General features: G+C 39.0%; 1 protein-coding gene across 1 annotated transcript in view; it reads right to left on the bottom strand.

Moving 5' to 3' along the window:
- Window positions 1-984: 984 nt before the first annotated feature.
- The window catches only part of me1 (malic enzyme 1, NADP(+)-dependent, cytosolic), a 45122-nt gene continuing 19459 nt past the window's right edge, over window positions 985-26647 (bottom strand). The window contains exons 3-14 of the mRNA XM_037273844.1: window positions 25516-25665; window positions 14569-14644; window positions 13864-14025; window positions 9748-9851; window positions 4074-4183; window positions 3730-3827; window positions 3372-3485; window positions 2876-2981; window positions 2347-2489; window positions 2080-2253; window positions 1651-1749; window positions 985-1577 (exon numbers count right to left, since the gene is read on the bottom strand). Of these exons, the coding sequence (XP_037129739.1) occupies window positions 1410-1577; window positions 1651-1749; window positions 2080-2253; window positions 2347-2489; window positions 2876-2981; window positions 3372-3485; window positions 3730-3827; window positions 4074-4183; window positions 9748-9851; window positions 13864-14025; window positions 14569-14644; window positions 25516-25665 (1504 nt within the window). The 3' untranslated portion in view covers window positions 985-1409. The remainder of the gene's footprint in view (window positions 1578-1650; window positions 1750-2079; window positions 2254-2346; window positions 2490-2875; window positions 2982-3371; window positions 3486-3729; window positions 3828-4073; window positions 4184-9747; window positions 9852-13863; window positions 14026-14568; window positions 14645-25515; window positions 25666-26647) is intronic.

The raw sequence follows: 26647 nt of genomic DNA, 5'->3' as shown, positions 1-26647 counted from the left end.
GAGAGTAGTAGGTGCCCTGGGCCATTTCGGGCTATTTGAAAGGAGGGACAAGCAAGGAAAGCGAGTAACGCACAAGTCTATCTCACAGAGCCTTGCCAGAGGCGGGGACGCTGAACACTGAATGCTGACTGGTCCAGTTGCCTCCATATTGATTCCATATTGGAATGGCCAGTGGGCCAGCCAGTGCCTCTGGTAGTGACTATCTGACTGGGAATCAATTAACGTCAAATCATATTTGCTTTAATTCAAACCTCACAGACACCAACTGTTGTGTTACTAACATTTCCTTGTGGCTTGCAGTCAACACATCATGTGTGTATAACAATTCCACAGCACACTTGTTGACAAAACAGGATGTAAATAAATGCTTTACCATAAATGACTTACTAAACTGGACAAGGCTGATATTTCCATGTGATAGAATTTGAAAACCCGGTGCTCGTTTAAAAAATAAATAAATAAAAATCTGATTCTCTTGGTTTGAACTTGGTTAGTGATGAATACAAGTTATAAATAAGGAAAATCATGTAAAACTTAAAACTGGTAGAACATTGATTTAAAACATTCCACTGTGGCCTACATTTACCACTCTTGGTCAGTATTTCCCATTTGATTGTTTTACGAGTTTGCACCTCTGAAAAAAATTGCATAACATCAAATTTGCAGTGAACGACACATAATGAAAAAAGAAATTGTGATTCATGTGACACCCCCCCTCAAACAACGTTACACATTTTGAATTTCCTTTGCAGCTTCAAACGTTGACCCCTAGAGGGAAGTAGATTACAGTGAACAATTGTCTTTCCAAAAAGATTGTCAGAGAATGTTCAAAGTAATTGACTGCTGACTTAACTATTCATGCAAGTACAAAATATTGTAAATCCCCTGGTTATTTATTTCAAGCAGGACTAGAATGTTTTTCGAACTATTTTTCTTTGAGAACCAGAAAAATCATGTGATAACCAAAAGTAAGACAAAGACCACAACATTCAAAACTATTTTTATTCTAAAAAATTTCACATACTACAGTAGATGGCATCATGCAAATACAGTAATATTAACAGTAAAATTTCACAGAATTTGTGCATTAGATAGGGTTGCACACTGCAATGCAATATGTCTGTGGTTCATATTTAAGACATTCTGATGAAGAAAATCTATTCCACCTACAATAACCCCTATTACATTAAATTAATGAGTAAATCTCAACTACCAGGAAAATTAGTCGGGAAAGTAATGCCCAAAACAGCGTGGAAATTCTGTTCAGCAGCATAAAAAATCCGTGGTGCTCTCAGGCCAGTGTTGTTTACCATAAATTTCACACTTGTACAGTTCAGGAAAAATAAACTGTAGACAGGTCCTCCGTCCTGTGTGTTTGGAAGATAATGGCTTCTCAGAGGCTCACAATGTCAAAGTTTGCATGACTGAATTTTCATGCTTTCCTCTGGCCAGCGATATGACTCCGCAGTAAAGTCATCATAGTCAGTGGTGAAAATTAGTGAGCGCACATATGCTTCTTTGTCAGAGGGCTCCGGGCAAAGTGTGGCCATGTTGTGCTCATAGGCATATTCTATTATCTGCAACATATATGTTTCATATGGGAAGACAAACACTTAAGAAAATGTCATTGAACATGAACTGAACTCTCACCTTGACTGCCAGCACAAGAGAGACCTCCCTGATGTCGCTGAGAGGTGGATACAGTCTTCCCTCTAAAAGGTCCTTCTCTGTCACTAGGTCAGCAAGAGTCTGGTTTACAGTAAACATACAAACCATCACCAGAGCTATAAACATTAGTATTTGGACTTCAACTGAACACTAACCTGCCAGAAATGCTACCCCATACGAAAACAATACACCATTCAGTGTTGAATAAATATTAGGTTAATAAACATGCATGAGTTAGGTTTATATAATTAGTTGCAATAATTATGCACTGAAAGGGTCTTATCCACCTTACCTGGCTGGATTCCATCTTTTTTACACAGGCAGTATTAGAGGCTGAATTGTCGTGCTTAGTATATGTGAACGTAGTGTTTATTCAGTGTATACGTGCTAAATGTCAAATGTCAATGCTACCTCTGCAGCAGTAAGAAAAACATCTTCATTGATATGTCGAATAGCGCAGGCGGTGACACCGAGGCCCACACCAGGAAAGATATAGGCGTTGTTTCCTTGACCAGGGTACAGCGTCCTCCCGTCAGGTAAGGTGACAGGGTTGAATGGGCTGCCACTGGCAAAGATGCCCCGCCCCTAAAGCACAAGGCCAGTATTTTTCTCTATTGAAGTACACTGCAAGCATTTTCCATGTAAAACAAAAGCAAGCAAGGCTACGTTTCCACATACCTCTGTGAATGTGTAACATTGCTCTGCAGTGCATTCTGCTTTGCTGGTCGGGTTGCTGAGAGCAAAGATGATGGGGTGATTGTTGAAGAATGCCATGTCCCTGATAATCTGCTCAGAGAAGGCGCCAGCCACAGCTGCCACACCTGAAATAGAAAGGCACAGATGAACAACACAAGGGGCCCTGGGTTCATAGTACCGACTAATGACTTTTGTGCAGCAAGGTACAATTGTGTTTTCTCCCAGGACAAGAAAACACACTGGCGTGACGACTGTGCACCGCTGTATATATATTTACAAGCTACATAAAGGTTTCTACAATTACAATGTGATAGTGACAGGAACAAGAGGTGGGTTATGTTAGACGCGTAATAATTTACATAGAAATATCATAAATCGAGGAACCCCATGTGTAACTTTTTTGAAAATTGCAACCACTGAAGGGCGGCGGCCATTGTGCCGCATCCTTCAAGTGTCATCTACATAGGTGTGTACACGCCGCAGAGAAAAAAAAGTATTTGTTGTGATTTACCAATTAGAGCTGTGGGTTTCAGTTCACGGACCACATCCTCCAGGGTCTTCATCTGTGGGTGCTCATGAGCAAATCTCTCCTTCTCGTGCGTCAGGTGATCTCGACCCTTAGGAATGGTGAAAAGGTTGAAGAACAAGTATGGTAAGTGATTAATGGATCTTTAACTATTTAACCTTGACGGTTGTCTTGGTGCTTAAAATCATACAGTGCTGATTTTGAAATGCACCTGCGAAATATTTGTGATTTGACTTAAGGAAGGAAGACATAGTGCAAGTCGAGGAAAACAAAATGTCACTGCTTGTCCACATGATGGCCACAGGTGAGAACAGCCTATCACAGCTTCCTTTGGGCATCCTCTTGACTAGTCACCCGTCAATTGCAGATAAATACTCACACTCATATCCCTACCTATGAGCAATTATGATTGTTCAATTCAGCTAACAAGCACGTTTGAGGAATTTTGGTACCTATGATGGTAGTATTGCAATAAACACACCTTGACAATGAGGCCCTTGGAATCAACCATCCAAATCCTTCTTAAACTGTCTTCCTTTGCAAGGCCCTCTTTCACCATGGCCATTGAAATCAGCTCAGCAATCCCCATCGCAGCCTAAGTACAAACATGACAGGGAGAAAAGATGTGTATAGTAAATTTTTACATTATTGAAAAGTTGTGGCTAGACAGTTGAACAAATTATTTAACAAATTAGATTTTAACAAAATAATATTACATGACAAAATGTTATTATAGCTTGCAACATTTTAGTCTTTTTTATTTTTATTTTAGTCTTAACTGACATTTATCGGTGCTAAAGCAGTAGTTAAAGCAGTTTTTCTGTGCATGCCAAACTCACCTCTCCTGCACCTTGGAAAACTATAGTATGGTCACTCATTTTGCTCCTGGTGATGCGGAGCGCTGCCAAAAGTCCAGCTACAGCTACTGCAGCGGTCCCTAAGGGAAATCACAGGGCAACATCAGTTACATGGAAAAGGACTCTTATTTTCCCTAAGCTCTGACATGACAAGGCTGAGGGCCGATCCCAGCTGACTTTGGGTAATAAGCAGACTACATCTTAGATTGCAGGTCATAATTCAGTCTCAGCCACAAACAACCATTCACACTCACATTTACACAGACACCGAGTTGGAAATGAACTCATCTTTAAAAAACAAAAGTCAATTGTGTCCGTCGAGCTACCTTGGATGTCATCGTTGAATGTACAGTACATGTTTCTGTACTTGCTGAGCAGACGGAAAGCGTTAACGTTGGCAAAGTCTTCAAACTGAATCAGGCAGTTCATTCCATATCTGTAAAACGGAGGGATACTTTTAACATTGTTGTAGTGACTTATAATGTCACGGTGATGTCACGTTTGGGGGGGATCCACATGCTGCAACTGCTGCTTCAATTCAGCCCTGAGGAGGGCACTCTGCACCACAGTTTGGAGTGCTAAAGCCAGGCGTTGACGTGCAAAAAGAGTTGTTTTCTGCACATGAAGAGCTAAAGTAAAACATCATATTTAGATTTGAAATGAAGACATCAAGTCAAGCACAATTCTTTAGTTAAATAAAATAAATGAAATCACAAAATCATTGGACATTGTTTTGCATTACAAGCTGACACCTGATGATGACACATAAAAATGACAAAAAAATACATTTAAAAAAAATCACAAAGGGCACCCAGTGTCCCCAGTAAACCAGCAGTGCTAACAGGTTGCTCCGAAGGCAGCCAATCAAATGTTCAATATAGCCACACAGAAGCCAGAGTCAAGAATAGCTTGTAATAACAAAAATAAGTTCAGCGTAATGAGGCATGAAATCAGAATTTGAAGCAATATTTTATTTGAGCAATGCCAAGTTCCCATGCATTTCACCAGATGGTCCTTCTGTTAAGGAATTTACAGAAGGTTTATAAAAGGCTGCCTGCTCACACTTCAACATTAAAAGGCTGGTGGAACTCAGGGAGAAGGAAACAATGATTTGGATGTAGGTGTCATTGTGATGACCTTTTCACCGGTTTCCATGGCAACAACATGGACTGACTGACTGCCAATATTAGGTTTTAGAACAAACGCTTCTGCCTAGCAACAAGTGTTTGCAAAAACGTACGTGATTTGTTCATTTATTCTCTGCTGATGACTGGGTCTCATGGGTCGTGCTTATCCCATCTAACTTTGTGGGAGAGATGTGCATGCACACCTTGCTGGACCGTGTTATGTGACTAGAAAAAAAAATCATAGCAGTGGGTTGCAATATTTTTTTATTTTATATGAGGACGAGTGGTTCATATAATGGCTGCTGGCCGGCCGGATGGCCGATCGGACGGACGGACGGACGGACGGATGGGATGGGATGGATGGATAGAAGTTTTGAAATCATGATTTTTATATATCTGTTGTTTGACAATGGCTGGAATTAAGAACATCTTTAAAAGGAGCTTTCTGATAATGTTGGTCTTGTGTAAATCAATTAGTCTTTGAAATTTCTCACACATACAAACTGGTGCTCTTGGACAAATTTGACAATTTATGCCAGGCACTTTGTTGGACAGCGATTAGTCCTTGGGAAGATGTTCTAGCATTTTCTTTTTGTATGATAGATGGTAGTGACCTTTTTACATCAAAGCCTGTCTGCATTTGTGATAAAGATATTGGACAAAAATACCCCAGTCAGTAAAGTCCATACCAAGTGAATGAGCCTTTGTTTGGGATTTATATTGGGATTTTCCTTTGTTTGTATTTTATATGACATTATTGTTGGGCAGCTGGATTTTTTGTAAAGCTTTTGTGGCTCTCTGATGTTTTTTTTTAAAAATACATTTGTGTAAGTTATTTGATCCTTTTTACATTGAAGCCTGTCTGTGTTGAAGATATAAGACGAAAATATACTAGACACCTGAGAGTATCTTACAGGCAAATTGTTGGCCAGGTAGCATTGTGTCATCTCTAGTTTTGACCAAGGTGAAAAGAATTATTATTACTTCTAAACAAAATAGTTGCAAATATTTGATCTTTGTTGTAGATGATGTTTCGGGAAGTTGAACCTCTTCACAGGGAGATGTGTATAAAACAACTAAAATTTGGAAAATATTTAGAGTCCCCATAAATTCAGTCAAAAAAATAGAAGCAAGGGCACAAAAGGTGGTTGAAAACAGAATAAAATCATGAAAGCTTTTGTTACAGTGAGTGAGCAACAGAAGGAAATTGAGAGAGGTCATGCAAACAGTGGCAAACTGCCCTCAAAGTTCATTGCACACCTGTCGTGCTCTCTGCCCAACAAGGAGGTAGAATTCTTTCACAAAATTAGCATGAGGTTGCTTTTTTTTTTTTTTCTTTGTCATTTCTATGCTATTTTCCTTTTCATTTTTAATTCAAGGCCAATGCCTTGAAGAGAGTTCCGCTGCTTTTTCTCCTTCTGAAATTGCTGCCTAGTTCTGGGACTGAGCCCGGCTGCCAACACAGCAGTCATGTTGTGAAGAAAATGTGTTTTCTATCAAGGCGAGAGCAGCTCTAAAACTTCTGCGTGGCAGCACGACTGCAGAGACAACGAAGAATGGCAGAAAAGGTGCTATAAACTTTTTATTGTGTTGGGCCCTTTAGTAAATGGAGAAGAGCAACTACAGGGCGCTGCTGACCTTTTGCTCCTGCAGCTTCCCATTGGCAAGTTCACCAAAGTTCACGCGCAACTAAGACTAAACGGTCACTGACAGAGGAAGAGGATGTTGCAACTCTTCTCCTGATTCAGTCAAGGCAAAAGATTATACTGCAATTTGTCAAATGTTAGGATAATCTTTTTCAGGGATAAATGATAGGGTAGGAAAACTTAGTCACTTCAATAAAAATATCAGAATGATAGACATGGAAACGTGAAATAAAAATGTAGACCAACGTCCTCTAACCATCTAACTACTAAGTGAGGTTGTGGGATTGAAGGAAAAGAGGAATGGCTTCCCAGTTTAGAATCTTTTTGTTTTTTAGCCAGTAAACAGTGACGATCGTGTGTGTGTGTGTGTGTGTGTGTGTGTGTGTGTGTGTGTGTGTGTGTGTGTGTGTGTGTGTGTGTGCGTGCGTGAGTGAGTGCGTGTGTGTGTGTGCAAGACATCTGTGTTGTTCATTTTTACCCCAATGCACGTCTTATTTTAATGACTGTGAAACATCTGATTTCATTCAATCAAACTAATCATCTTCAAATGGTGGATTGCGGTTTGGAGCTGGACTGAGTTAAGGTCATGCCATGGTCAATTTCCATTGAATAAAGTAAATGTACAGTCATGCGTCATTATTTTTCTCCCTCAGTCTGGTGTCACAGATTGTGTACGAATTGCATGCTGTATATCCTCTAATGTGATTAATTGACCATAATGAGCCAATCTAACAAATTGAATCAAAATGTGCATGAAGTTCAGTGAGAAAAGTGAGTTTTTACAAATTGCCAAAATTAGTCCACAAGTAACAACTATGATGATCACTTAATTTAATGATCGACGTCATTGTTTATTTATTCATTTATTGATAGATTTTGATGCTTTGTTTCACCCTCAAAACCGCCATATTATTTTCCATGAATAAACTGAATAAAGTGATTTTCTTTTGTCTATTCCCCTCACGCTATATGGTTTTATTTGCCAGATTTATAAAGTCAAAAAGACAACATCTGTAAATTCTCACTCCAGCTCAAAACAGCAAAAACTAGTGTAACATTTGTGAGCATCACTTATACTGTAATTTGACTCTGTCCAGTCTGGGTTTATGGCTGCTATGAAAGAAAAAAGATATTCCATGACTCAAAATGATTTGGCAGCAAGGTTGCTTTGTTTGTGTGTTCAAGTCTTTTTCAAGTGAGTGAGCATCTGTCGGCAAGCCTGCTGGGAAAGACAAAACCTCCCTAAAGATGTGACGCAGTATAGCCACAACTCCTTTAAGTGTGACAGTACCTGAGCAAAATATAACTGAGTATCAAGGATAAGGACATACTGGATAATTTCTGCTTTGTTCATATATTTATATGACATTGACAAATTGACACACTCACGGAACTGCTATTAAACTGACATGTAAAATCTGACATTCAAAGATCAGAAAAACCTTAAGTTAAATCTTGTGCTGTAATAATATTGCTGTTAGGTGCCATATTAAGTGTATAAACCCTCTGGTAATTATTTTTTAATGATATTAGTTATGATTGTCAATCAAGGAGGGATTCAATTTACATACTGCTGTTTACGTTATATCTTAAGTTACCTGCAGCAATGCAAGGAGATGTCTGAGTGAAAGAGCCACACAAACAGTGCTACACTTCTTAAAATTGCTGGGGCGGTATCGGATTGGTGCCTTGCTCAAGGGCACCTCAACAGTAATTAGGATCCCTCTAACGATTAGCTTTTAATTTTTTGTCTGCAATGGTACTGCAATGGCCCGAATCCTATGTGGAGGAGAAGTGCATTCATGGCTGAGACAGATAGTGATGTTGTCACATGCTGAGTCCAAACACAGCTGTTGAACTGGACACACATGCACATACTGCCCGTTGATACATACGCCCCCCCACACTTATAACTCCCACAAGACCAATAGCTCTAACAACCTATTATTTGTCAAAACCCTGTACCCTGTTTATTAAAGAACTCTTTTCTTCTTTCTATATTGTTCCTTTCTGCTAGACATTGGTGTCTCATCTTATATGTGTATGTTGGCGTCTCATAGACAAACACACAGACAAACAAACAATCATTCACACTCACAATGACACCTACCGACTATTTGGAGTCAATTGGCCTACCATGTATATTTTTCAAATGTGGGAGGAAACTGGAGTACCCAGAGAAAACCCACGCAGGCACAGGGAGAACATGCAAACTCCACACAGAAAGGTCAGAGCCGGAATAAAACCCCGGATCTCTGAACTGCGAGGCAGACGGTTTTAACCAGTGCTCCACCATGCCGCCCATTTTATGTACGTATGTACATCGATATTACACTTGGTCATTTAGTTGAAAATGTGATAAAGAGATTCCTATTTCTCTTCAAACTAACAGTATAATATAATAATTTGTGTGTGCGTGGGTGCGCGTGCGTGTGACTGCTTCTAACTTGTTTGTGGTCAAATCTGTAAACAAGCAATCAAAGTAGTTGTTGTGTATGACTGTATTTCAACTGAAAGTTGTCCAATGCATCCAATGTGTATATATGTAGTTGGCTAAAGGGAGTAATTGGGTTCATGCTTGTTGTGTTTGGCAGAAAAATAAACACGTGTATTACTTACAAGCCCATAGAGCTATAATCATTCACTCAACCCCAGAGCTTGTAATTATTCATTTTCTTCCACCAATTTGCCTACTTTTTGGGGAAAAGCACTGCTGTTCTCTGTAGTTGAGAAGCTACCCAGTTATTAGAGCCATGGTTTCTTTTTACCAATGCTATTTCTGTTCTTTTTTAAGTTCTGACAAGATCTAACCTAGCTCAAGCAAATAAGTAACCGTGATGGTGCTTCAGTAGTTCCCTTCTGCGATATGCATATCAATATGTTTGATGAATCAAATATAGACAAAACTGTCATCAAGGACATGTATTCAGCACTTTTAATGGTTGTGAATGAAATGTATAGCTCTGGTGGTTTGAGTGGCTCACTGATCATTTTTCAATAAGGTCTGGTCAGAACGACTACGCACGGTCTTGAATAGCACGGAACCTCAAATTCCACTCATAAAAGTCTAATCATTCACTGGTGAATTGTTTTCCAGACAAATGAGCCTGCATCACACACTGCATGCATCCAAATGGCTTAAGTGAGCTGCAGGTCTTGAAAATCACATCGGGAGACTGCCAAGAGGAAGTGGGCAAATGCTGAATTGAGAGCCAAAGTGAACATACCTGTCTGACACAGCCTTCATAAATTCATCCAGTAGGTCATCATATGCTTGGCCTCGCACCCTCCTGTGCCTGAGCCCAATGTACAGTGGATCCTGCAAAAGTGCCTGAAAAATAAATAATTAAAGTAGATGTATTTTATGGTACATTTATTACTTCATAAATGACAAAATATCACCAGACTGCGACCCTAACGTCTCTCAAAGCAATACATTTTTGTTTAGACTGACTATGCACAAATGTCTGAGGAGTTTTTGAAGTTTTAATCTCAAAATCCTGGCAGCTGCTTTCACGCCTCATTTGAGCAGGCATCCTTTACTTCCCAGGCATTTTGAAGATATAATTACACAGTGGCTCTAAAATAAGCAAAGCATGGAGTGAGAAGCAGCCACCTTTCCATTGCAAGGTCAAGAACCAACCCAAAACATTATTTATATGAAGCTGACAAGTCATTTCCTGGCAGGCACTTATTGGACAGTAATAGGCAGGAGTTGGCCAAGGTAAATTGTAACCTAAACAGGCAAAACGTGATCATTTGATGTCTGAGTGGACGAATACCAGCGCAACTTTGGTGGTCATTTCAAAAGTGATGCAATTGCATGCAATGAGAAAAGTCATGAGGAAAGCTTGCATAGTTTGCAACAAATGCATTCACTAGCAACAGTGCAAGTAAAACTTTCTTTAAGAGAGAGAGAGAGAGAGAGAGAGAGAGAGAGAGAGAGAGAGAGAGAGAGAGAGAGAGAGAAAGATACCCACTCAATGACGGATATAATCCCATAATAGCAGTCATTTTAAACATCGCGTTGATCTCCTACTAGCTCGCAGCCTAAAAACTGTCAGGGCCTAAATGAAAGCAGCCTCAGCAGTATGTCTGCCCCTCTTTAGACACATATAGCTAGTCCATTTAGCCAATTACATCTCATTTGGGCTGTCAACTCTTAAGAATAACGTAAAAATGGAAAATTCAACCACAGCCGGGCAGACTCCACTCTAATCTCTTTAAGAAGTTCTGAAAAAGTTGCAAGAGTAGCAACTAAATGTGAATACACTTGATAGTTTATCCTCATCCAGACATATTTTCAGCCCGTTCTGGTCTGATGTAATCATAGTGTGCATATCTCAGCACAAAAACAAATGGCTATGTGTTTTTAGAATTGCTTATTTGTATGGAGGATAATGTTTTGTAGAAAAATCTCCATAAAGCCAGAATGGTGGAATAGTAGATCTTCAGCACAGTCGAGTGTTTAGGTTCTAGGTTTAAATGTCAGTTCAGTTCTGGAAATGGCAAAGTTTCCACTTGTAGTTGTTGCAACCAACATTTGTATTGCAAACATTATTTGCATCTCCATTCTTTTCCATTCTAGAAATATAATTTCATGAACCACATTAGAAATGTGGGGGATTGGAGCGAAACTGCAGCAGCTGAGTCATCTGAGGTTTGTCTTGGCAAAATACATGACAGCATCTGACAAGCCCAGTTCATTTGTGTCAGGCACGGAACCTTTCCTAAGGTCGACACGCCTTTTGGTTGACATTATATGAATACAGTGCACAGCGAGATGTGTAAATATAGACATGCACGCTGACTATTCTTAGCCTTTTAAAAGCTACAGACACATGCACTAGCGCGCCCACAGTTTGCATAAGGGACTGTTGGTGGGTGCTCTGTTTGCTGGCTGGCTGGTACTTGCACAGGGCACAGGAGGGATGAGCTTTCCCAGCTGGCAACCATCAGTGTTCATGCAAAGTCTTGAAAGGGGTTTTGCCCACTTTATTTGGGTGAGGCAAGGCGTGCCTGGGTAAAGTGGAGTAAGTCACTTCTCACGCTAGTTATACATTGAGCTGACTTATGGTATAAGCTTGAACTTGAATTATTTTGAAGGTTATCCAATTTATTTTTGAACATTATATTATCATAGTCCTCTTCATGCTTGTACACTTACTAATCAGCTCATTACTTGATTAGCTTGGCATTAATAATAAAAGATAGAAAATAGTAAATCTGATTAAAGCTGTTTACTATTTATAATTAGTGCTTGATAGTAAAATGTTTTTTCATTGCTTCTGCTTAACAAAATCACTTAGTGTGCTGTCAAGGTGATTTGAAACATGTATCCCTCATGCTTCTGTAAGCACTTTGAATATACCAAATGGCAAACTCTGCTGCAAATTATTACGTAGCTTTTGCGGTGCCGTAAAAATGGTCAAGTATTCTAATTTAAGTATAGTGTATGAATGAGCTCTCTGTCTGAGTTACAGTGTGTTGTATTTCTTTCCTAGAGGTTTATCCCTTTTCCTTTGACTTAGTGTATATATGATCCTGTCTCTTTCCAATGAATGTAAAGGAAACATGCTTTGTAGACGGGGCCACAGTAATCCCTACGAGACTCGCTCAGTGGAGACGAATGTTGCCCAAAAAAACATAACCATAATCGTAAAACTTGAACACATGAGCACACTTGCGAATTAGTAATGAAATGAAAGCATGCAATGAGAATCAATTGCTGGATCTCTTTCTGTTTGTTGGACCAATACACCACGTTCTGTTTGTTGGACCAATACACCACGATTACCGTAACTACCTACCTCGAGCCCAATGTAGCAGTATTGCCACAGTTACCTTGAAAAAGTTACTTACTGATTGCTTGATTCTAAAAGTAACTTAGCTGCAGTTTAATCATAACTATGTCCTCTACGTTGAAAAGTACTTTCAGCAGAATGAAGCTCCTACATACAGTAGATGAGACAGCCGTTGGAAAATAAGGCAAAACATTTTTAGGAATTTGTATTTTAAAATTCAGTGACAATTGTGTGGTTTCCATTACTCAACAGAATTGCTGATGCTATTTTAACACGGGGACTTGGCTATTTATAACCCTTGAATGACTATTACCCAAATTCCAATGAAGTTGGGATGTTGTGTAAAACTGACTAAAAACACAATACAATGGAAATCTTTGAACTTATATTTAAATGAATACACTAAAAAGACAACATATTTTATGTCATCATTTTGAATTTGATGCCTACAACAAGTTCCAAAAAAATAGGACTGTGTTGTATGGAATTCGTACGCATTCTTGCTTGATGTACAACTTGTGTGTTAACAGTCCGGGGTCTCTGTGTTGTCATATTTTAAATGGGAGTCAGGTCTGGACTGCTGGCAGGCCAGTCTAGTACCAGCACTCTTTTAATATGAAGCCACGTTGTTACAACACATGCAGGATGTGGTTTGGAATTGTCTTGCTAAAATAAGCAGGGATGTCCCTGAAAAAGACATTGCTTGGATGGCAACATATGTTTCTCCGAAACCTGCATGTACCTTTCAGCATTAATTAAAGTTACCATGCCATAAGCACATACCTCACCGGCATACCATCACAGCTGGCTTTTGAACTTTACGCTTATAACAATCCGGATGATCCTTCTCCTCTGGCCCGGAAGACACGACATCCATGATTTTCAAAAACTGTTTGAAATGTGGACTCATCATAATACAGCACACTTTTTCACTTTGCATCGGAACATCTCAGATGAGCCTGGGCCGAGAGAAGCCGGCGGCGTTTCTGGGTGTTCTTGACATATGGCTTTTGCTTTGCATGGTAGAGTTTTAATATGACTCTGTAGACATAGCAATGAACCATATGTTAACTGAGAATGGTTTTCTCATAGTCTTCCTGAGCCCATGATTGCAATATCGTTTAAATGCAGTGCTGACTGAGGGATTAGGTCATGGGCATTCAATGTTTTTTTTTTTTTTTGCCTTGCTGCTTATGGGATGATTTGTCCAGATTCTCTGAATAGTTTGATTATAAATTCCTTGCAATTGCACATTGAAAAATGCTTTTTGAGTATTCCTCAACTGTCCGGTCCCAGCTTTTTTGGAACATGTTGCAGGCATCAAATTCAACATGAGAGAATATTTGCAAAAGAACATCAATGTTAATCAGTAAATCATCAATAAATATATTGCCTCGGTAGTGTATTCAATTGAACATACAGGAGGTTGAAAATAATTTGTAAGTCAGTTTTATTTACGTTTTACACAACTTGGAATTGGGCTTTCTATTATGATGTAGGTAAGGGAGGTACATATTTGCCCAGGTCTTCTGCTCTTACCTCATTGTCTGTGCCCACATCAAGCAGGACAGGCAGGCACTGCTGTGGTGGGACACCTCCACACGCTGTGTACAGAGCCAGCTTGCCCACTGGAATTCCCATCCCATTGCATCCAAGGTCTCCCAGGCCCAAGATCCTCTCACCGTCAGTTACACACACAGCCTGACAACAAACAGCACAATGTTACTTGCATATCTATTGATATCCATCGATCTATTAAAAATGAATTTTAACTTAATAAATTGATTTAATTAATATATTTTAAAAATCTGTAGCATGTTACATGCAGTACATTAGCCATAAACCCAAGGAATATTGCTCATGTTAAAATAGTGCATGATGCCTTCACCAATGCACTAGCATTAGCGTTTTAGTTGAATGATAATTAAATAGGGCCAAGGTAATTATGGCCCTCTCACTTGATTGGTCATAAAAGCAATAATGTGATTTTTTTTTATTTAAAATTAAAAAATGGAAATGATCAAATTAGTACTTATGTTTCTGCATTAAGTACAAATATTGGTGTAGACAATCATTTTGTGCTGTTTGACTTTTTTTTCATGAGAAAAATGAGCTAGGATGAACAGAACAAATATATTTTTCAGTTGCTTTGCTTCAATTTTATATCCTGAACAATGGAAATCGAAGTAACAAATACTCACCTGATAGATAGTAAATGGCAGCACAGTTTGAATGATACATTACCTTGACATCATTTTCTGGCCACTTCTGCAGTATTGATGCAATGTGGCCACGGTCATGGATAGTGATGAATAGACCTCTGGAATGCAGAATGAATAATACATCAAGATGATTGTTATGATTTTAACCAATATAACTAAATCATGCCATCCCCTTTCCTTGCAACTGTTGAGACGAACAAATTTGCATTGAAACGACATTGGGATCAACAATAAAACAACTCAATGGTACTTTAAAATTGTCTCCCATTGGTGTATGAGTGTGTGTGAATAGGTGAATGCGAGGCTTTGTATAGTGCTATGGGCACCATGGAGTGTAGGTAAAAAATATTACTGCACTCTGTATGATTTGAAAAAAAATCCATTGGTTACACTTACCGGTGAAATTGTCATTGCCTTTGAGCCTTTAGCTCTCCTAAACGGGATGATATATAAGACTGAAGGCATTCTGGTGAGGTGGGCTTTATCACTGAGCCTAGAGAGACTTTGGCCACTGCAAGGAGTTTATTTTGAACCCCTCAAACTACCAGAATATTCATTTTTATCATCCCCCTCCTAGCATAACCCCCTCCACCCGATTCTGTTTCTACGAGCTGGCATGAAAGTCGTCTAGAATATCATGTCTGCATGTGGGGTCCAGCTACAACATCTTTGCTTCCCAGGAATCCCATCTGTTGGTGTTTGACATCTCATCCATGTGACAGCAATAGTAAATGTGTCACTATTTGTAATATTCATTTATGGTTAATGGCAGACAAAGAACACAGTTGGAAATGTCTAATGCAAGAGAATACATGTGTCCCATAAAAGTGATTTGGCAGTTTGAGGTGAGCAAAGACACACTGTCAGTATATTTTTCCTTTACTGTAACTATCACTAAATTATTAAAAAAAGCAAATCACAGAATGGTACTCTAGTACTACTCTCGTACATGATAGATATGAATGATAGAATACCGCTTATCCAATTTGTGAGTGACAAGGTAGATCCTCCAGCTAATCCCAGATTACAATAATTTATATTAACATAGTCTCCCAAATTGAAAAACACATTTGGAATTGAACTTTGTGTCGCACAAACCTTATGCAAAGATTATTAGTTTAAGCATTTTTTTCAAAGTTAACTGATTGTGTATTAACAAAATAAATCGTTTTGTTCACTTCAACTCAAAAGATACACAACACGGTGACAAAGCCATATGTAAAACATTAAAAATTACGAATGCTGTATTACACTTTACACAATTATCTTGGATGATATGTAATGTTTTCTGTTTGTTGCAAACAGGAGAATATGAATCTCTGACAGACTATACAGCGGGATTTGAGAAGCTCAAGCAGCAATGACACGGAAAGTTTGGCCCCACAATATGACAGTTGCAAAACAACTGTATGAGATGATCAAAGCAGACAAGCGGAGAGGCGGGAATGCCCTAATCTCTGTCAGACAATGTTAACAAAAACATTTCAGGTGACGTATCCCTCATACATTTCTCATTTTCTGGCTCTCTGCACACTTCTATGAGCTGTTGAACTCCTGACATTTGACCCGAACAAAGTAGAGGAACAGGAGAAGCCGTTTTAATAGCTTTAAAACACCACACAGAACGTAACTCTTGGCAGAAATTACAAGAGCACAAAGAGGTGAAGTGGAATACATGACATCAGGAGTCACTGTCTTATTAATCCATCATCACTGTGTAAAATAGTGCTATTCTCTTCAGAGAAGTGTGAGAGAAAGAGGATGAGATTACACATTACTGTGTGCATTGTTATGAAATGAAGTCATTCTAGCCTGTCTACACTTCATAAAAGGATGATTGCAACAAAAGATCTTAGAGATTTAAGGGTAGGCATATTCAGTTTGTTGCTATTAAATCACTTAAGCCTCAAGTAGTGCACAACACCATATCTTTGAGGATATAAAGTATGTAGAAGACAAAACATTAAACAATTGCTTTAAATAATCACTGACCTTTCTATTTTACATTTAGGGTGTTCAGGGGTGGATGTTTTTCCATCATGAAACTGTCATGAAAGTGCATAATTAACAATTGTGTTAATAGTAAACCTTAAAAAGAGAATAAATCATTCTTTGCTTATGAGTATGGCTTTCAATAAGTTCAACAAGTATGCAAGTATCGGCTAAAATTGGATTTCGACATCTGCGCAAACGTCATGGAAAAAACAATCTTGGGATAGATTTTGGGATGGATGCCATTCGGAAAATTGATGGATGTCATAGTCAATGGATTGTTTAATGGAGAAAATGTTTGTTTCAGACTGCTGCTGGTGAAATAGCAGTGCTGCATAGCTGTCGCCTCATTTTCTAGATGAAAGGATGACCACAAAGCAATGAGCTGCCATGTCTGGTTTTCCCGTAAGAGCGTGGCGAGAACAGAGAGGGTAAAGAAAACAACCTGATGACATGAAACAGCACTGCCGCTGACCTGCAGCCCAACACAAAGCCCACGGCAGGGACTGTGGAAAAGCTGGTTCACATGGAGACCCCCCAAAACATTGAGCCTCTTCAGGAAGATGGCCTCCTGTCTTTGCCCCGTGTCCAGACAAAACGTCTTCAGCCTCAACACTTTATCTTCAGTGTACTGGACATTTTCCATTATGAATGAAGTGTTAGGCTGGGATAACAGTGTTAAATCACACATTTGAGATTTTTGGTCTTCTTTGAACCATGTAAAGGGTTTGATCAGCGTGAAAACACGTTTCACAAGCTTCATATTTATCTGCAATAATATTGGATGGCAAACCAATCATTTCTTTTTACACACCCAAACATCAAAAAATAAATAAATCCACCAAATACGAATTCCATAAGTGAAAGAAGAGGTAAAAAATTATAGTGGTGGCAGTAGCACACTGTTTTTCTTCTGGTGGAACGAATTGCTGTTTTAGTTAAGATGGAGGGAATTATGGATGGATCCAAATAGCCCCTCTTCCACAAAAAAAAAATGGTTTTAAAACATAGGCATGTGTTCCAAAAGCAAGAGGAATTTCACCTTTCAGCACAACAGTGATCCAACGCTAATATCCCAATAACACATTCATAGTACTGACACCAGAAGAAGGCTAAAGCCCTGCCAGAGCTCAGCTCTGAATCCAATTAAAACTCTCTGGGAATGACCTGAAGAGTTCTGTGTACAAGGGATCCCCTCACCCTGATACATTTGTGATGGGCTTATTATGGCTGACTACTGAAAAGATATAAATATACGAAATAATGCGACGTAAATTGTTTAGTATGAGGCATCTTAGAAATAGAGTATATTTTTAGTCACTATAAATTGTTGTGATGCTATTCAAAATGACCACCAAGCCAAACAATTGGATAAATTCGGTAATCAGTTTAGAGCGTTTTTTTCCCCCAGTGTTTCTAAATTATGAATTGAAGGTCATCAAAGACCAAAAATCAAATTTGTATTTGTCTATGCACCACAAGTGTTCCTTATTAAAAGGATCTAATTTATCTCAGTTAAAATAGGAGTTTTCCTCTGAAGGACAACAAATCTGACAAAAACATGATTACTTAATCCCCTGTGGAATATACATTCAAATAAATTGTACAGAGGAAGTCTTATCTTCAAGATATATTGCTAATGAAGCTAATTGTTGCAGCCAAAAAACAGCCCATGTTGTCCATGGCCCAAGAAACCCGAGAAATTAAGACGGTTACGGCCACATTAATCCCAATCAGTCATATGCTGTTGACATGGTGTATATTAATCTAAGATGCAACTTTATACAGGCTTGTGATCTATCTTTGCGATGCATGAACTGCAATGAGGCAGACCACATCAAGATGAGTGCACGCAAACGACCAGTCATTTTTAACACTTTGCTCTATGTTCTTAAAACTGTGGTCGCTTGTACATGCGAAATTTAAAACTTTAAAAATAAATAAACAAAATACACTGTCTGACAAATAATAAAAACATTTTAAAGACTGCATGACAAGAGAATGTCCTTGTGCAGCTTCAGGGCTTTTCAAAACGTGTTTAGAGTAGCACTCCCTCCAAAATTAACACATGGGATTTGTCTGCCAGACCAGCAACTGGGATGCCGGAATTAATATTATAGTTGGAAGGTTGAAAGGGTAGCCACAGGGAAAAAAAGCATTTAGTTGCCAGTAACTAATTTTACAGGTAATGTACACATTCAACAGACCACAAATAACATTGCTAGAATGCAATAAGAAACCACATTTTATTATGTGTCACCATTTGTTACTAGTAATCGTGTTTTGACAACCTCTTTGGACTGCGGTCTGCTTCACTGGATGTTTATACGTTTACAGTTGTTAGGTTCCAAATACATAAACTCGTCAACTTTGGTCACACAAACCACCATACGTCTAAATAAGTGGCAGTCCCATCTGATATTTATAGGGAAGAAAGGTGATGGCCTGTGAATCACCTCTTGTATTGATGACTTCTATTGTGTTTTAAATGCTTTGTTAAAAAGTCACAGAGCCTACGTTAGGTGTTTTCAAAATGTTTTTTCTGTCTTACCTCATGACAAAGGTGTACAGGATATGAGCCCATGAATGACTGGACCACCGTCCATTGTTTCTAGTGAACAAGCACAACCACGGAAGGCGTACATTTCATTCAAGTTAGCACCGTTTTTTAATTTGTCTGCCTCTGACCTGTCTATCTTTTTTTTTGGGTCATCACCTCAGCGTTGGCCCTCCCTGCTTTCTGTTTTCCTGTTCTCGTGGCTGCTAGGTAATGTGTTGCCATGACATCGCAGTGTGAGGTTACCTGTTGTCTGGATTGTGGAAAATTACACCTTCATGCCTCAGACCCCATCCCAAATCTACAGGTCTCCTTTAATGTTCCTGCTTCTATTAAAGCCATTGTCAAGCAACATGCTTTTCGTCAGTAAAACGTTCTTAGCTTTTCGTCAGTAAAATGTTCTTAGCTTTTATTTGATTTGAAAATTGAAATAAAAAATCTTTTCGTAAATGAGCGTATATGGCTGTGTCCGACACTGTGCTAACATTCTTCTCTTTTTAGTTTATTTTCTTTTCAGTAAAAAGTTTTTATACTTTTCAAGTATGATGAAGCTGCGTAACTGGTCCAAATATGTAGCATTTTATGATTGACACCAAACAGGATTTACTGCAAGATGCATAAGCAGATTTCTTCAACTAAAGAAACTTTTACCTGTCACAGGCAGTCTCTCATAGACATCAGCTAGTAGGGGAAGAGAGAGCATTAAGAGGCGATGTGGTGAGGTAAGATTTGCAGATGCTGGAGTTAAAGCATAAAATGGAGAGATTAATTCATTGTGGTGACGCCTGAAAAATCTTGGGCCAAAAAAGACCCACCATTCTGCATAAATATGCAGTTGGACCTGACAGGGTAAAAAAAAGGAAACTGCTCCAGGGACTGTGGGCAAAAGAACACAACCCCATTTAATGAACATGCAGATTAAAGTGTACAACATCCATCTTTTAGAATGTCTGCCTGACTTCCATTACGACATAAAGTACAATCAAACGCTAAAACAGATAAAATAAATTGTATGTGGTATAAGACCACAAGCTGCATTATAATACTTGCGCAATGATACAACTCTTTTCAAATGTTGTTTCCTTTCACAAGTTGTATTCAATACTCTAGTGGTTTTCCATGGAAACCATTTATGCAGAATATGCCAAAGCGAGTTCAAAATTTTACGTAAAACAAAATGTTTCCCTGTAATATGAGAGGAAGTAGTTTTGCCCGTACCCGTCATTTCCCTTGGAAATGGATCAGGGAAACCAGACAAGTAGTCTGCATGCGAGACTAGACAAAGTAATCGTCTAAAACCCTTTGAATAAAAGACTTGAGAATCTTTGCAGACAACACTTTGGCACACTAAGAATTCAGTGTGCCACTAAGTACCCCAAATAATGGCCAAACAGTGAAGAGGAGAAGTCAGTGGGGAAAAATGCTGCTGCCTGGGTTTATTACACACATTAATGCCATGTGGCCTGACATACACATAAACCAGTTGATGTGAAATAACCCATTGCAATGGAAAAGGTGACTGCCACGAGCATGAAGAGAAAAGAAGATATGGCAACGAGAACATGCAGTAATCCAAATAGTTGGGAAATAGTTTGGTATCAGCCGAATAAACAATTATGTGGTTCCTAATTCCGTGACTTTTCCTCAACTCTATCATTTCCTCACACGAAAGCACTTTTCCAGAATTAGAGATAGGAGAAGCAACTGTCTAAGACCGTCCTCTGATCACTTGGACATGAAATGTGACCGTGAGGAATTTTCTTGATGGACTGTTCTCTTTACTTCCTTTCACACCCTCCTCTCAGTGTTCAACCCTCCAGAGACAATGCACCCTTCTCTTCTACCTCCCACCCTTCTTGATGTGCCCGCACTTTGAGGTTTTTCCATCCCGGCATTCAACACACTGCCTGAATCACTCTCTTTTTACACAAGTGAGAACCAGTTAAAGCACCCACCGAATTCCACCGCAGCCCACTGAAATCAGCCAAGTCTAACACACAGCAGCATATCTTTCTGGTTATGGAAAGGAAAAACTCAAGGCCATTGTGGGTCATAATGTACAATTTACTCAGTCTTAGCAGTAGTTCATCACATTTACTAGAACACTGTGGCAAATATGTGAAAACCTCCATCCAAGATGAAGAAAACAGGAACCAGAGTGTGAGGTTCTGGAATTTCAAAGGTGGACATTGACCATGCACTGCTGCGTGAAATAGAAAACTTCAGGAGTCCAGACGATGGGTGTGGATTACCAGTTTATCTTCTCAGCCAGCCTTACATAACTCAGCAGGAAAGGGATTATTCCAGTACAGGAAGGCACTGCTAAAGAAATCACAACCACAGGCCTGATGAACTCAGTAGGCTATTAGATGAGTCTCAGCCCAATGAAACTAGGTTTCTCTTTCATTTGTGGTTTCTAACCAATAAAAATGTCCTCACCCTGCCAATGACTTTTTGAATGGGGATCAGGCTTATAGGTAAAGGATACATTGTGGTCACATCCATGCTTAAGTGAACACCATGCAAGAGTAATGAGCATAAGAGAAGCAGGCATGAAAAGACTGCATGGATGGCTATATAGTATAAACTTGAATTTCATGTGGTCATGGGTCCACAGTCCTGAACCTCTATTCCTAGATGTTTTATGTGAACCGAGATCTGGCACCAATGTAAATGTGAGATTCCACAAATTTATTAGTTCCAACATCTGCTATGTTATCCAAAAATATTCACTCATTTAAACTTTAACAGCATAAATAGACATACCAGTAATATTGTTCAATTCTAACTTTGTATTGATTTAAGCTGAGGGCAAAACTAACAGTTAGCCAGAGAACCAAAATGGCGCCGTTCCACCCAACACTTCATGTAAGCTCCTATTTTTATCGTTTATAGTTTTATAGGTTGAGCGCTGATCCTCAAGGCAATCAAGAATTATACTAATATTGCTTTTGATTGAAGGATGTCTTGGCAGCTTTCGCACTGACCGTCAAAGGTTTCAATTTGCTAAAATATACTGGAAATAAAACACATTCAAGTTGTCAAATAACATGGGGCCTTTCCAACTTGTCTGGCATCAGCTTGCCAAAATGTATAGCATGAATGACACCTTTGGGATTGTTTTACAGAAATAAAGCTGAGAGCTATTCAACTGGAGTATCAAATCATTTTCATAAGAAGATCAGTAAATCATATTTTGTAGTGCAGAATTGGGAAATAAAATAGTTGAGTAACAGAAAACCAGCTGGGGCCAATGAAAGCTGTGTGGAAAAAAATATATCGTTAAACAAAAGTATACACTTATAGTTCAGAAAATTATGGTTCCTTAAAAAAAAGATAAAATGAACTTTCACTCTTCATATTGCATGGCCTGTTTTTTTCTTTTATTAAGTCTCATGGTTACCAAACATCTCCGGAGAAAAACAAGAGAATGGCTGGAACACCACTGTAACGTCCAAAAATAATACTATCGATGTTTGCCTTTTGAAGCCCAAATGGAATCAAGTGGATTTCCTCCTAAATGAACCAAATCCAAAAGTCTTGCTCTGTAGCAATTGCCACATTGTAAATCATGAAAACTAAAAGGCAGCATTCCATACCAACCTATATCTTCACACAGCATCACTGTGCTGGGGATCTGGAAAATACATACATTTATTTAAGAATACAACTAAATCCTGAATGCAATTTGAAAAAGGCTGATATAACCTAAGGTCAAGTCGTGCTTCCTAAGACAACAGTTTAATTCCAAACCAGTTTCCTCTTCGCTAATTCACAAAGCATTCTCTTTAATACATATAATAATATATTTGTCATTTGCAGACCAAAAACATGAGGATAAATGTAGCAATTAGTAGCCAACATTATTTATTGTCATTCTTCATGAGATTGACTGGCTGTGAGGTTATCTGCAGGGTTGAAAAGGGCAATTTCTGTTTGCCTCGGATGTTAAGCAATCCTACTTGTGCTTAGCACCTGCACTGTAACACTGTGTGTGGGCCTAAGTTGAGAATTGAGATCACAACACTAAAACCCATAATCTACAAGAGTGGAATGCTACATCAGCCTCTTGGTGCCACTTCAGACGTGGCAGCTAAGCTCATGTCTTTCATTAGGTTGGTTTGGAAAAAAATATGGTTGTTCGTTGGCATGGACACATTGTACTCTATCAAATAGTAGGCATACATACTAAAAAAATGTATTAAAATGTATCGTAGAACTTTATTTTCTGCGTTCAGCTGAAACAAAAATCGAATTTGCTTTAATAGGTGCCAGAATATAACGTAACCACAGTTCCACCAACACACATTCCTATGATGAGGAAGCAGAGTCTGGGGTATCTGAGGCAGGCTCTTCAATCTCTGCAGCTACGATTACTGAAGTGGTTATAGTCCCAGAAGGGGATTGAGATCCGCCCACACTTCCCAAAGCCCCTGGCTGTTGTGGAGCTGTCCTGTTTAACACACCTCTGCAACATTGCATTGGTTGACCAGATACGTTCCAAATACAGACTACACATTCCTAAAACTCGCTGGTAAGGTCAATTCAGGGATGCTGAGGAGGAGGAGGGAGAGGTCCTTTGGGAAGTCCAATCTCAGATTCAGGAGGAGCAGTGTGGTTTTCTTTCTAGCTGTGGAACAGTGGACCAGATCTACACCCTTGGCAGGGTCCTCTTTTTCTTTCACAATAACATACTGCAAGCATACTGGACAAACTTATTTAAATTTAAAACCACACGAGATGTTGTTACAATTAATCTGATATTTGGTGAGTTGAAGCAAAGAAATATTGGACAAATACATTTCATGCGCCATGCTCTATAAAAAGATTGAGAGGCCAAATTAAAGTAAAAGGTGCTCAAATAGAAGTATTATCACTTTTGAGAATGTACAGTACATACGATGAACCCCTAACGGAGTTAAATAGATCACGTCATATTACATCATATTAACTCTATCTTTTTTTTTTTCATTATGTTCACTGCATGGCAATTTCTCTCCAGCCCCTCACAAACAATGGATGTACAGTGACTTCCTCAACTTTAGCCTGCTCCCAGCTTTCCAGCAATGACCTACTTATGGTCATCCATCTCTGTCCAGAAGATGAAGTGACTCATGTCACGGGAGCACCTTGAACAGCCTAACTTACTTTAGTTTGGCTTACTGAGCATTTCCTGGAATGACTTCACAAGACTTATGCTGGCATGGGATTTACTGAAAATGTCTAACACGAGAAAACAATCATTAATCAACAGTAAAGATGGTCAATGGTGAGCCTATACAAACAACATGCAAAAAGTGACGAAGAAAGATTAATGTGCCCCACTAAACATTGAACATTGTTGTTTCTTAAAACCTATAAAGGTAAGCATGTCTGCTAATCTGCTGATATGTGAATGTATGCCTTTCTCCCTCCACCCTCTACCCCATCAAAAGATCAATCTACCGTGTTTTCACACTTAATAGCGCTTGACCTTTGGCCTTCTGTGCAGAGCTGATGTTGGAGTGTTTAGACTCCATGAAGCAGATTAACTGGTAAAATCAAGCATGCCAAGAAAAGGCTGCAGTTTCCACACAGAAAGCTTCTATACCTGAGTTCCAGTGATTAGAGACCTAATCCAAGCTGTGATGGTGGTCCAACTAGAAGACATGCATGCATACACACCTACAGTGGGACTGTTGTTTTGGTCATGTGTACTGATGTGCACTTTCACACAGAAGATACATGGAGTTGAGTTGGATTAACATTGAAAAGGGACACCTGCAGGACCAAGTGCCCAATTCAGATTTAATGCTAATTTATATTTTTTGTTATTTACATATATCTCAAGAAAGAAAAATCCATCAAAGGAAAAGTCCAGTCAGAAATGTTCCTAACTAGAATATGTTCTATGTGACATCATTAGTCTAAACATGGCGTTCTCGTGACTATTGCATTGGTTGAATCCATGCAAACTATTCTAGCTCGGATCCTTGTAGCTGCATTGCAGGGCAGACATATCAATAAATAAATAAAATACATGATCATTGTTACACCGCTAGTGCATCATATGTGGGCTCACTAGTCTAAGCATAGCATTTTGATGTAATATGAAATATGCTGCAATATGAAAAAACAAGCCCCCAAAAACATGCAAATCTGGGTATGAAATGAAAGTTAAAGTCAAAATTCATACAAGGTCACATATTTTCCTCCCTTGTTCAAATTGACGAATGAACACCTTCTCCACCCTGTCCGCCTGCTGTTTGCTGGATCTTAGACACGGGCCACAAACTGTGATCAAACAACACGTTTTGTTCTTGATTCATTTGGTTGAAGTGTGTTTGTTAAGCCATTTTTCAGACTTTGTGTGTGTGTGTGTGTGTGTGCGTGCGTGCGTGCGTGCGTGCGTGCGTGTGTGTGAGTGCGTGCGCGTGTCACCTCGGTCTTCTAAATATCACGCTGTATTGTTGGCAAGCAAGGCCAACGGTGGGAGTGTAAATGATAGGCATGAATCTCTCTATGTCGGACAAAACCACACGGTAGAAGAGCTTCTCACTGCGATCCTGGAGTCCCATCAAAAACACATATCTGAGAATGACAAAGATGAACACGGTGGAAAACGGCACATGTTAATATTTAACCTCTTTAGGACTCAAACCTGATGAACATAGGAGGGCTCAACTATTGAAGTTTTATTTAAGTCAGATGTTACATTCAATGACGTAACAGGCAAGATAAATGGAGCTGTGACGAACTGCTTGGGAGAGACTATATGAAAGAAAACTAATGACAAAATAAGTAAAACAAAGGTTGGCAAAAAATCAAACCGAGTGAAATACAATAACTACTTGTATCCTGGGAAAAACCTACACAAGCTCTTTATTGTTTGAGGTCTTTGAATGGGAACTAAATGTTGCATATGACCCAAATTAGGCAGAACATGCCAAAAACTGTTATTTCTAATCAGAACAGTTTCCATAAGTTCTCAAGCACAAGGTGGCTCTTGTTGTGTGGATGAAAGGATTCTACACCCTCTCTGCTACATATGTATTAAACTGCAGCAGCTGCAAAATTGCCTGATGGTGATGGCTGATCTTGACAAATGTTTTCATTTTGGAAAACCATATTAGGATCTGCCATATGTAATATATCATGTTCTATACTGGTTTTTGTCAAGAACTTATTAAAAGAATCTCCGATGCTGTACACCAGGGATGTCAAACTCATCTTTATCGCGGGCCGCATTGTTGTCATAGCTTCTTTCGGAGGGCCATTATGACTGTCAACCCAAATAAATGTATGAGCACCTCATATTATATACAGTAAAAGCTACAAAGCAAACTGACAATTAACTCGTTTTCAAATCAGACGAGTAAAAACTGGTCAAATATTTAAAATAAAGATATTATTATGAAAAGGGAAGACAATTTGCAATTCTAGTAATGACACACCAATTTGATGCACGATTTGTCTTCGCAGGCCTCATAAAATGATGTGGCGGGCCGTATCTGGACCCCGGGCCTTGAGTTTGATACCTGTGCCATAGATCATCCATTTTATGTACTGCCTT

The sequence above is a fragment of the Syngnathus acus genome, chromosome 16 (assembly GCF_901709675.1).
Source record: "Syngnathus acus chromosome 16, fSynAcu1.2, whole genome shotgun sequence".
NCBI classification, from domain to species: domain Eukaryota; kingdom Metazoa; phylum Chordata; class Actinopteri; order Syngnathiformes; family Syngnathidae; genus Syngnathus; species Syngnathus acus.
Note: the sequence above shows the minus strand (reverse complement) of the source record. Positions and strands in the feature narration are given on the sequence as shown.